Source organism: Sinocyclocheilus anshuiensis, unplaced genomic scaffold (assembly GCF_001515605.1).
Source record: "Sinocyclocheilus anshuiensis isolate Anshui unplaced genomic scaffold, SAMN03320099.WGS_v1.1 scaffold380, whole genome shotgun sequence".
NCBI lineage: Eukaryota > Metazoa > Chordata > Actinopteri > Cypriniformes > Cyprinidae > Sinocyclocheilus > Sinocyclocheilus anshuiensis.
In genome coordinates, this window is record NW_015557081.1 from 557,190 (window position 1) to 569,316 (window position 12,127).

The window sequence follows — 12,127 nt, forward strand, 5'->3', positions numbered from 1 at the left end:
TTATGATTAATCTTCTAATTTGTTTTTGTATACATTTTAATATTTTTTGTAAGTTTAAATATGTATGAGATCTCTATTACCAAGGCGGGACTCTTATTTTGACGGGTTTTCTAGTCTACGGAGCTCAGTGTTGCCAAGTCGGTGGTTTTCCCGCGGAATTGTGCTACTTTAATAACACTGTTGCCGCGGGTTTAAGTGACCCCAATAACGTGATATTTAGCCCATAAAATGCAAAGCGGGACTCTTATTTTGACGGGTTTTCTAGTCTATGGAGCTTGGAGCTCAGTGTTGCCAAGTCGGTGGTTTTCCCGCGGAATTGGGCTACTTTAATAACACTGTTGCCGCGGGTTTAAGTGACCCCAATAACGTGATATTTAGCCCATAAAATGCAAATTTTACCAGGGGAACCCCACCAAAAACGTGTATTTTATCCCACCAGAATGCGATTTTTACCGGGAGATCCCCCTCGAAACGTGATTGGGCTAGTTTTGAGTAGCAATTGGGCGGGTTTTGTTGTGAAAACAACTATATGGGTAATGAAAGCACGGTGCAGACAGCAGCGCTAGGATTATGCAACAGACATTATACAGCTCCGTGCCTTCACGCAGTTAATTAATAAACCATCGGTTTGCTATATCGGCCTTTTTCCTTATATAGCCGATATGCCGATGGTTGTAAATTGAGGAAAAATCGGCTGATAAATAACGGCGGCCGATACATCGGTGCATCCCTATTTCAGACTGATAAGCTAGCATGTTTTCCAATTCAGAGGTGCACTCATTCATTTTACCTACATGTCACACAAAAAATTAAGCACTGCTCACACAAAAGTCACTTTAAAACCAGCTTGCTATTGGCCAACAGAGTGAATTTGCTTGAAATTTAAACCCATTGCAAAATCTGCATGGAAAAATATTTCACCCTAATGCCCTAATTGTGAATAGCACACTTTTAGAATAGTTTAGCAGCATTATCTGAAAACGTTTGCTTTTGTGTAACGCTGCATGTCAGTATAAGTCCAACATGACTGCCAGATCAACGCAACACAGTAATTACAAAGTGCACCTTTAATGGGGGAAAAAAAGTACGACTAGCAGTTGGAAACTAACGAGAACTGATAGCCACTTCGATAGAATGAGGTCTAAAAAAACCTGATCTGTCTAGGAGGGTGAAAAGCGCTAATTATTTGGCAATAATATGTAATGAGCATGCAGAGAGACTGACAGCTGTAGCAAAAGCCTATAGCCTGATTTTAATGACTTATAATTGAGATGATTATGAATAATGAGACCAATCTTAATTTAAAATGTTCTTATCTCTCTGACCGCAATGTCTCTATAAGTGAGAATGAGGTTGAGAAAAATGCATAAATTAACCACAAAAAAAAAAAATTATTAGTGTGTGCCGCCCTTGTTTGCTTGAATACATCAATCCAGGAGATGAGAATGGTGAATTTACTGTGCCAGACTCATTTTCACACCATTTCTTTCTGCTGACATAGGGAACATGGGGCGCTGGCAGATTATTTTTTATAGGTCAGATGTCAACAAAGAATGATCTATAGACACCAAGACTTCCACACTGATACATTCATTATGTGATACTGCCATGCACATTTGTATCATCACAAGCACTTCAAAATCATCTTCTCCCTAAAATCTCAGCATTAACAGTAATAGTATTAAAGAAGACACACCTGAAGCAAATTGGAACACAAGACACAATGGATATAAAAGTCTGTAAATAAACATAAAAAATATTTGGCCTTGCAAAAACAGAACAATACAATTAACTTGTTTTTGTTCGAAATAAAAAGCATGGCAGGCAGTGACATTCCAGTCAATCACAAATCAAACCCATACACTTTAAAGGCAAAAAAATAAATACAAACATCAGAATGCCTTTTGTTTTTCAGGTTTGAACACTCATCTGTCTGGGCCCAAAGGCACTTGGGAAGTCTGAGAGATGCTTGGCACAACCAAAGCTACAGTAGTCTTGAGCGAGCTTCAGATCTCTGCATTTGGATTCCCTTCGGTGTGTCTGATCTTTAAATAGCAGCACACAGCTGCCAGTTGTAACCCTGTGGGAGTAAAGCTGTGAGCATGACTTATCGAACCCTGGACTTGGGATTAAGAGAACATGGGCCTGACTTCAAATCTCATGAACGCATATCTGCATTGGGCAAATAATACGTTCGTTGATTGGGGGGGGGAGAGTGGGGATAATAATATTTATAACAAATAAATTCGTTTTTTTGTACATAATTAACTGAAGTAGAAAAAAAATCAAAAATAGTAAGGCATAGGACATAATTAAGAGCTCATGTCACATGTAGTGGTGCATATTTCAAAGAGACACAATCTCTTCTTAATGAGGGTGACAGCATGACCATTGTGTGTGACACACCACGCCTCTGTGTATGTGCTTGCAAGATGACTTCATTACCGCCATCTAGAAAGATTTAGTCTAAGTCTGTTTTAATGAACTGATGAAGATGGCTAGTCTGTCTCATGTAGTGAATTGCACACCCTTTCTTTTGTGAGTTTATGTGTGTGCACATGTCATGTTTGACATTAACAGTGCCCCTTCATGCAGAAAGAGTCAGCACAGAGTACCGCTGCTGCCTCTGCAAATACATTTCTTACCGTGGTAACCATAGTTATTTTTACAGTAAAACTATGGTAATGTGACATTAGCCATCACTGTAAATAAAAAAAAAAAGTGACAGGAAAAGCTGCTCGCGGAAGTTTAAAAGACAGATCCAATGCAACAGAGCACAGGTGTCTCAGGATGCGTTTTACAAAGTCAAATATGACACAGTGAGAGACATTGCAACAGCCACAGATATCCCTCTAGCACATTTATGTTAAAAAAAGAAAACATTTTTGAAAGAAACACTTGCTAAAATTATAGAAGAATTGCCAATAAAGCAGCAATGGAATTGATGGCAAATATTCTCATTGTTGGGTCTCAGCAAGATTAGATCATAGTTCATATATTTTTCTATATCATGTTTGATATACATCTAAAATAATAAAAAAGCTATTCATCCATGTCACCTGCCTGCACATGACACATCACGATGACTGCTAGTAAAGACCTGAATTTTGGACAGAACTAGAGATATATCTTGTATGAGCCTGGCTTACATTATGCAATGATTTTTCACAGCATAATATCCTTATCGTTTGCAGAGGGCACAGAGAGGATATTAAGATATACATCACTTTCATATCTTCAGCGAACCTGCATTACTATCATGTCATGTTGATGTAATGTTTGCAGAGGGCTGAATATTGAGAGAATGTTATCTTCACATTCATGAAGAGGGGCTTGCTTGATCTTATTGTGCTTCTCTGCTTACTTAATTAGACTTTCATATCAGGAAAGTCAAAAAGCTACCAGGTTTTTTTCCCTCTTTTTTTTTTCTTTCTTGCTTCTTGGTTTGTGCTGAGAAGATTGTATATGTTTGGTAAGTGATGACGTGCACTATTCCAAGCAATATTCCAACTCGGCAGCAGTGAGCTTTTCATGCATTATTGAAAACACAAACCCATCCGAGACCAACAACTACAATTCTTGTAAAATCATCCGAGTGATATTAGCGAAACATCCATCTCCCCAATAAGCAGGCTAATGTGCCGTTTTCTCACTCCTGTCATTCCCCACTTTTGATCGTGTCAACGTGGTCCCATTGAGTGCAGACTCAGGAATACCACAGCCCAAGAGCGTTTAACTTCAGTCACAGAACAGCCTGGAAGATGTCATTCTTTTTCACCCTGGGATGCTTTTGAATATATGTGTGTTTGTGGGTGTTTTTCTGAGACACATGAGTGTCTGAATGCATCCTTCTATGAGCATGTGCTTTTATTCATAGGTGAGTCAGCGCAATCGTGCCCATGTTTCTTCTGCCTGTGGGTGTTTGGAAGCTGCTTTATACCTAATGTAGTCTGCTCGCTGTGAAAGACAACATGAAACAGCATTCACAATGCATTCAACTTCCAAAATGTACCGTATATTTAGATGACAATATTCCGTGGCAAGCAAATAGGACTAGGCTCAGTTTTATCCATTGGGATGTAATTGCACCATAAAAAGCGGGCACTGTTATGATAATTCTTTCTCCCAACCCACAGTCTTGGTTAAATCTGCAGACATGACAGCTCATTACGTAGAGAAAGTCATAATATTTTAGGCATAAACTACTACACCTTATAAATACATAAATATATAACTACATAAATATTAAAAGCAATTATAAATAAATATATTAATATCAATATAAAACATTAATATTAATAATATTTAGTTATCAGCCATGACATTTAACATTACCATTTGAAATAGTCAATATTAATATTATCCATTTAGTCAAAATACATGAATAATAAACAATTAAATTAAAAAAATTTAAAAAACGTAACTCTACAAGTGAATTTGGATATCACAGTATAAGTTTACCATTTTTTTTTATTTTTTAGATTTTATAAAGATTTTAATAAATAATACAAAAAATGTAAAACAATACATTTAAATATGTATTGTGCATATATATATATACACACATACACATATCTGAGAATTTATTAGCCATTGGCTAATATTAGACATCATTTAGTCGCCCAGAGTGAAGATTTAGTCGCATATGCGAGTGATTTACTCGCAATGTAGAGGGTTGTATGTATATACATACATACATATACACACGCATTATACATATATACATATTGTGCATCCCCAATCTGTATGAAATACTGTGTTCTTCAGAATCACATGAATCAAGAATAATGAAGCTCTGATGAATCATGCTTAAGACCAGAAGCATTTATTAGAGTAAATAGGGGGAAATGTTAATTTCATGTTGTCTTTAATAAGCCTGTGTAATCATGTGTTTGCATATTTCTGTGTTTATATTTGTGTGTGAGATCTAACAGCTCTCAGAGAAGATCATTTAAACAGTAACAGAGCATTTATCAGTCTCAGATATAATGTGTTTGAGCTCACTTGTTTTTTTCTCTTCCCCAATCAAACACTTGCCTGGCTTTTAAATGAGGAGCTAGTAGCCATAGTTACTGGAGGAGGAGACGCAGGCCATCCATCTCTCTCTCCTCACTGTGACGCTCTCTCTTTAATTTATGCTGCAGTGGCCATACTGCAGCGCACGCAAAAATGGCACCATTCCTGAACATAACTCCTTTCCTTCCTCCCTCTCTAGCTGTACACTTATCACGTCAGCACTCTCTCACAGTCTGCTTCACATTTATTCTTGTGTGTGAGTGCCTGTAAGTGTGTGTCAGTTTCACTTCCACATCAGTTCACACACACATCCTCTCCACATCAGGAAAAACTTGACAAAAATCGCTCCCTTTATGCAGAAACACTCATGTTACCTCATTTACCACCTTAAGAAAGGCACATTGGCAGTATTATAGAACAGTAATGGTAAAATCATATGATGACATATACCATGGTATTCATATGGTATTTACATGCTACTCCAAGGTACCTCAAAGGAATGCTATTACCATGGAATCTTTCTTATAAATGCCTGAACTCATTCTATTGCTTCTATTGCTGAATTCCCTGACTGGAATTCAATAAAGTGTAAGAAGTGTTATTATAATAATAGTTTGATTCTTTGAGTAAGGCAATTACACATTTCTACAGCTTGGCTGTGTTTTATCAAAAGGTCTAGAAAAACTGAATCCCCACTGAGTATCGTAGCCTAAAGGAGACGTTGTAAACAAGTGACAAACATTTTGACATTATTTTGAGGGAATTTCTGGACCAAATTAATTATTTTAATTGGAACCGGCCGTAAGTTGGTAACCAAAATATTAGCAATTATGTTGTCACTGCTGTGAGAATTAAACTAAGAAAAATGCAACGTAGAAAAATAAGCCAAAAAAATGTTACCTGCATTTATACAGATATAGTGATCAGATCTACTGCAAGATAAAATATCATTGTCCTTGCTTTAAATATCGGTGTAAAACGCAGACTGAAATTGGAAAGACAAATTCTCCAATTCATTTAGCCCGAACACCCACAGTTTAAAATACAAGCTTTTTGCTTTCAAAACAGTCAGCTTCCAGTGAACCATTAAAAATGTCACTTTATTTCGATACCTTGTCCTGTGTTGTCAAAAGACTTGTTATAAGCACAGCCAGTGGTAATTGATCAAAAGTGGTCTTGTATTGCTAGTGGGCACTACCTCATATGTGCGCCTTTATCCGACCAAAATTAGCTCTACACTCTGGTAAAAACTTGAACGGTCTCGTTTCAAAAACTTAAATTTGTATACAACTTGATAACTAGCCCTGAATGTAATAGCAGTGTTCACATCAATCATTGTGAGTCATAGAGTGTTACTATAGGAACTGTCACAAGTAAAATTGTTCCACTAATGGCAGGTAAGCAGGCGTGTGCTGAATGTACTCACCGCGCTACTGCACGAGATGTCTTTCACTTTGAGCCAAGCGAGATCCAGGGTTCCCTCTCCTTTATAGCACGACTGCAGCCGGTCCTTAATTCTTTCGTTAATTTCTTTCAGAGTGAACACACATAGAGCTGACTCCTGAGATGACTCCTTGGGCCTCCTTTTCTGTCCTTTGGAGAACACGGCATAAAGGATGTCATCATCGGGTCCTATGCCCAGAGAACGTGCCAGGATGGTACCTGCCTTGGACAGGTAGGCCGCCTGCAGGAGGCGATACTCAACCCCACCCTTAACGCAACCGAGAGGAACCTCGACGTACGAGTTAAACGCAGTGTCGTCCTTGCAGAGTCGCACCAGTTTGGAAGTGTACACCTGTTCACGTCCGGCCGAGGATGACCCAGTCGTTGGGCCTCCTCCCATTTCGGGTTGCAATGTGAGAAAATACACAAAATTTCCACTGCTAAACCCATATATGTAATAGATGTCAAAGTCTGGTACCACCGTGAACGTATCCGATGGGATTTTAATCATGGAGGCAACAAACTCATCGTGGAAGACGTAGGCAAACATCCCATCCTCCTCAGAGTTACGGGTGAGCTTACGACTGGATATCGTCGGGAAGTACTCCGGTCTACCATCGACAGCTGTGGCCACGAACAGCTTATCAGGCGAGGCGTCACCGTAAGACACAATGACCCCAAAAACGGAGCCACTCTCGTTGACGCCAGAGAGGTAGTGCTCTTTTTTATGGAAGGGCTCTCCAAGCTTAAAGAGATCATCCAGGCGGAGGAGTTTGCAAATACCCTGATACAGGCTGCCGCAGGCCAGCAGCCGGTTCTCACGGTAGTCCATGAGCAGCATCTTGTTGACGTTGTTGGTCAACGTGAGTGGTTCACTACAAGGCTGCACTATACGGGGCGGGTAGCAGTTCCGGTTATCCTCATCTGGACCGGTCTGATGTGACACCTGTACATCCAACCCAGATGAGAGTTTGTAGATGCGGTTCACTGCCCCGAGGTACACATTCCCATTTCTGTGGTCCACCGCAAGATGGTTAAAGGTCCATTCTGGGTATTCCACCCGGAATGTGCTGTATTTCTCATGTACTCTGGATGCCGCTGAAGGCTGTTGTGGGCTCGTAGCCACGAGGGGAACCAGCAGGACAATGATGCAGCAAGAAAAAGTGAAAAAGTTCCATCTCCTGTTGTGGGAAGCCATTGTCCTGTTGCCTTATGGGAAGAGTGTCTCTGTCCACTACTTGCTACCTGTGCTCTGTATCAGTATTCAGGCTTCTCGTGAAGTTGGGGACATTCTGTGCCTGCAGAGAGAGAAAGAACAGAAGAATGTTAGCATTAATGACATTAGCATTAGCTTCGACAGCAATGAAACTGGATACCACAATTCACTGTATCCTCCACAAAAGATTCTCAGAGAAGGAGAAAGGAAGACAAATTATTAAAGCCACATGACAGTTTTCCTACTATTTTAAAAGCGCAAGAGTAATTAGAAAGAGAAAGAGGTGGAAAAGGGCACTCTGGGAGCTCGCACAGTTGGCATGAATGGATGCCATTCTCAGTGGGATAATGCATTTTCCCCAGGAGTTAGCTAGAATGGGCACAATTTCTCTGCCTGTGCCCCACCTCACAGCCGGACCTCTGGCTCTCTAATTGATTTTCCCCTCAGTATGCGATTTGCATGCTTTGCCGATTTTCTTCTATCTTTCCAGATAGCTCAGTTCACCTGCTGACACAGCTGAAAGAGTGGCAGAGCTCACAGTCTTGCCTGCAATGCCTGAGTATTGGTGGGACCACAGGGCCAATTAGATGGAATCGCTAATGGCTGCACAAAAGACAAGGGACAAAAAACAACAGAGTTTGCTTATTATAGCCTACTTGAGTAAAATAAGCAACTTTTGACTCTGTAGTGTAGAGCAGTACAAATGCTAAAGGTCTGAATATGAATGCATACAGAGTATGGTATATAAAAGCCTTATTTTTAGTTGTAGAGAAAGCTAGTAATGGTACACCAGGCCACTTAACTGCGGAGGTTCACAGCAGATGTGAAAATCACCGCCTAGCCATTGTAGTGGGCATTAAGACGGTATACAGTGTAAAGGGTATGGACTCCACAGTAATGATTAGCCATTGAAACAGAAAGCAGAGACGCACTAGGGGAGGGAGCGTTAGCCCACTCAGAGGCATAGGAGAGTAATAAAGAGTTTGGTACACTTTCCATTCTGCGTGAGAATGGTCCTGCTGCAGCGGTGTTCATGTGCATGGAAGAGAATGGTTTGAAATATAGTAGTGTGTTTAATCTGAGCAGTGGGGGATAATTATGGCGTTATTTTAATGACAAATGTCGAGAGCGCATTATTGTAGCGCGAAAGCACATTAATACAATGCGCTAGTGCATAATGATAACCTTTGACAATGTTTAATTCAGGTGCGAAAAGAATTAATATCTATAGCGCATGAGCACAGAGAGATTTGAGAGTGCACAGGACACAGTTTGAGTGAGGAGACATGTTTTAAGTGCGCACACTCTCTCCGGACGAGAGCAGCGTCTATCTGAGCGCGCGCGTCCGGTTTTGTGCGAGAGCAAGGGAAATCCACGCGCGAGCGGAGAGACCCGCGCTCGTGCATTGTATTAATGTGCTTTCGCGCTACAATGCGCTCTCGACATTTGTCATTAAAATAACGCCATAGATAATGTTCTCTGATAGAAAAGTCTAGCAAAGAACCACTTCAAAACACTACAGCAGGTATCATTTACTAGCGATTACATTTAGAGTGGGAGAAAACGGAGATGTGAGCCGAGGTAAAAACATGCATGAGGAAATGGTGGACTTGTAAAGCTGAATCAAAACACAAATTATGACCCCTCGGCTTGTTGGTGGGTTCAAACAGCAACCAAAAGACGAATCAACTTCCGTCCCATAAAGCAATCACATGTAGAAGCTCTATAATTAAATACTTTTTTCCCCCCAATGACAAAGTAGAGACACAACGGGAAACTATACGGGGAGAATACAGGAAATAATGGGATGAGGACTTAAAACTATATCTCCCATAAGAATACTATGGCTCAATGGACCTGTAGCTTGTTTACTAACCATTAGGCTATGGCTCCAAAAACTCTCTGAAATATTAATGTGCATCAAACTATTGTAAAATAATAAGCAGCTTGGTTTGCTAGAGGTTTTTCGGTGTATGGTTGGATGTTAAGTATCCATGCCAATCCATGGTGGTAAAATACAAAAAAATGCATCTAGTGCTGGGCTTTAGGATCAGCTAATCTGCGAGGTCATCCAAAAACAGTTGTTTATAATTCTAGCATCTTCCCATAGGTTGCTTTAGGAGATTGCCAGTTGGATTGGATACAGCATTCCCAGTATCTTGAACGGGAAACATAAGTTGACCTCCAGACCAGAGATACTCCAACAGTCCAGCATGTTGCCAATAGAAAACCAGTTCTTCTATTGGAAAGCTTGCTTGCAACACACCCACATATACATGGACTGGAGATCACATGCTGAGTAGCCACATCAAAGAGTGCTAATGAATTCATGTTTAATACCACACACAAGCAGCATCTCTGGGAATGTGAGGAAATGGCACATTTAGGGTTTAAGCTGTGTGTGTGTTCACTTGATAAATAATGGGATATTCATGCTTTTCATTCCAATTCTTTGTCTTTCTAGGATACAACTGCGACAGTGAAGTCTCACTTGATGCGGTTTCTTTTGTGCTTCCAGAAAACCAGCACAAATAATCAGAGTAACACAGCAATAACAAGAAAATGTGTAATTGTGAGTCAAAGGCATTTTTGAAAAGACTGGACTACAGAACTGACAAGACACCGATATATTGATCTCAGTCCATTATGAGCTACATGAAATAAAACAATATAGACTTCAAATTCCAGTCAAAAAAGATTTCTTAAGCATCGTTGTAAGTGCATTTGCATTAGGCCTATTACGCTACCTTCTGACATCCGAGATTGAATCTGCTGTAACAAGCCTATGTTTCACTGTCCAGGCTGTCTCATTCATGGCCTTCTGGTTAAAATGTGCACCAATTGCCAAACACCATACGCTCCACACTGGGCATCAGTATGGCAAACTGAGTTGACACCAGGCTGCTTAAATCCTGGTTTCAAGTTGGGTGGGTGGATACTGGCAGTGGTATACTCTATTTTCATGCTACTTTTTGCATTTCGAGCTAAACTCCAGGCCATCTGAGTGTCAAATGAGGTCAAGTGAAGGTCTCAGAGACCAGTTGGCGGCATTAATTGACATGGGTCCAAAAAACCAATGGGAAAAGGATAAGCAACTAAATTCACCTAAGACCAGAGTGTTTGACTGGAGCCTTTCCAGGCTTTGCTAACACTCGACCTTGAATTTCATCAGATGTGTGTGGGAGGGGGTGGGGGGCCAAGGGCATCTGAACAATCCCGAATTTATCCTCCCTGATCTAAGAGCATTATCTCAGAACAGTGCAATTCAACTTTGATTACGGCATGTCACAAAATCTCATACTCTGACACCCGCACAGGCAAAATCACGCTTACACACAGATGCTTACACACACATCCTCCTGTTCGACTTTCATTAGCACAGCCTGTGCTCCTCATCCCTCTATGGACAGATGGAGGGATTCATCCCTGATGTGGGTGTCTAAAGGAAAGGGCGACAGAAGGATGCTAGGAAGAAAGGGAGCTATGTTTACACACCGAGCACATACAGATAAGGGTTTTTAAATTATCTACAGCCCTCCCAGAGGGTGAAGGAGCTCCGCCCACCAAAATCTGATGGGACTTCAGGATGCTCAAAAGAGAGCAACAAAAAGGTCACACTCAACACAAAAAATGTGTAATTCACATACTCTTGTCAATAAAAATATACTAAAATAATATGGAATTTAAGGGCCAACGCATTTATAAAATCAGATTTTACAACACAAAAAATGTGTAATTCACATACTCTTCTGTCAATAAAAATATACTAAAATAATATGGAATTTAAGGGCCAACGCATTTATAAAATCAGATTTTCAATACATTTATTATGGACAAAAATAATTTACAATATATAGATGGATATCTTTAACTTATTTTGTGAATGGCACTGGATTACTTCCAATATTATCGCATTATATTAAAGCTGCTTTTACTACTAATCACAGAACCGGCTTTACTGACGAGATGCGCATGATAATCGCATTCGATTATTTGCACAGCCCTAATTTGAATTATTGTATTATTGCATTCATCATGAACTATTGTGGTGTTTGATGTCTGCATGCATCAAACCTGCTCCGTTATTTACAGAATTCATCAAAACTACAGCTCTCCCTGAATCATGGCATTTCAAAGCAATGGATTGAGACCAAACGCTGGTCAGACAAATCCAGTGGATCTGAGAGACATGTTGACATCTGCCTGCCCTAGCTCTCTCTCCCATTTCCTTCCTCGCTCTGATCAGAGGGACCGTAATCCTCCACAGCAGCTCTCGGTTCAAACAGACTCGGTCAAACACTTTCCATACATCTTCCTCTCCCTTGCTCACACATACACAAATCACTTCCCTTCGCTTTTGCAAACAAATACATTTTTCCCCTCTCACACCTTTATCAAACAAGTCAGGGTCAGACCATAAAAAGATACTGCGGCCAGCTGTTCCGGCTAACA

General features: G+C 40.3%; 1 protein-coding gene across 1 annotated transcript in view; it reads right to left on the reverse strand.

Annotated features, from left to right (window-relative positions):
- The window catches only part of LOC107676920 (plexin-A4-like), a 246,745-nt gene that overhangs the window by 219,696 nt on the left and 14,922 nt on the right, over positions 1 to 12,127 (reverse strand). The window contains 1 exon segment of the mRNA XM_016471659.1: positions 6,443 to 7,757. Within this exon segment, the coding sequence (XP_016327145.1) occupies positions 6,443 to 7,657 (1,215 nt within the window). The 5' untranslated portion in view covers positions 7,658 to 7,757.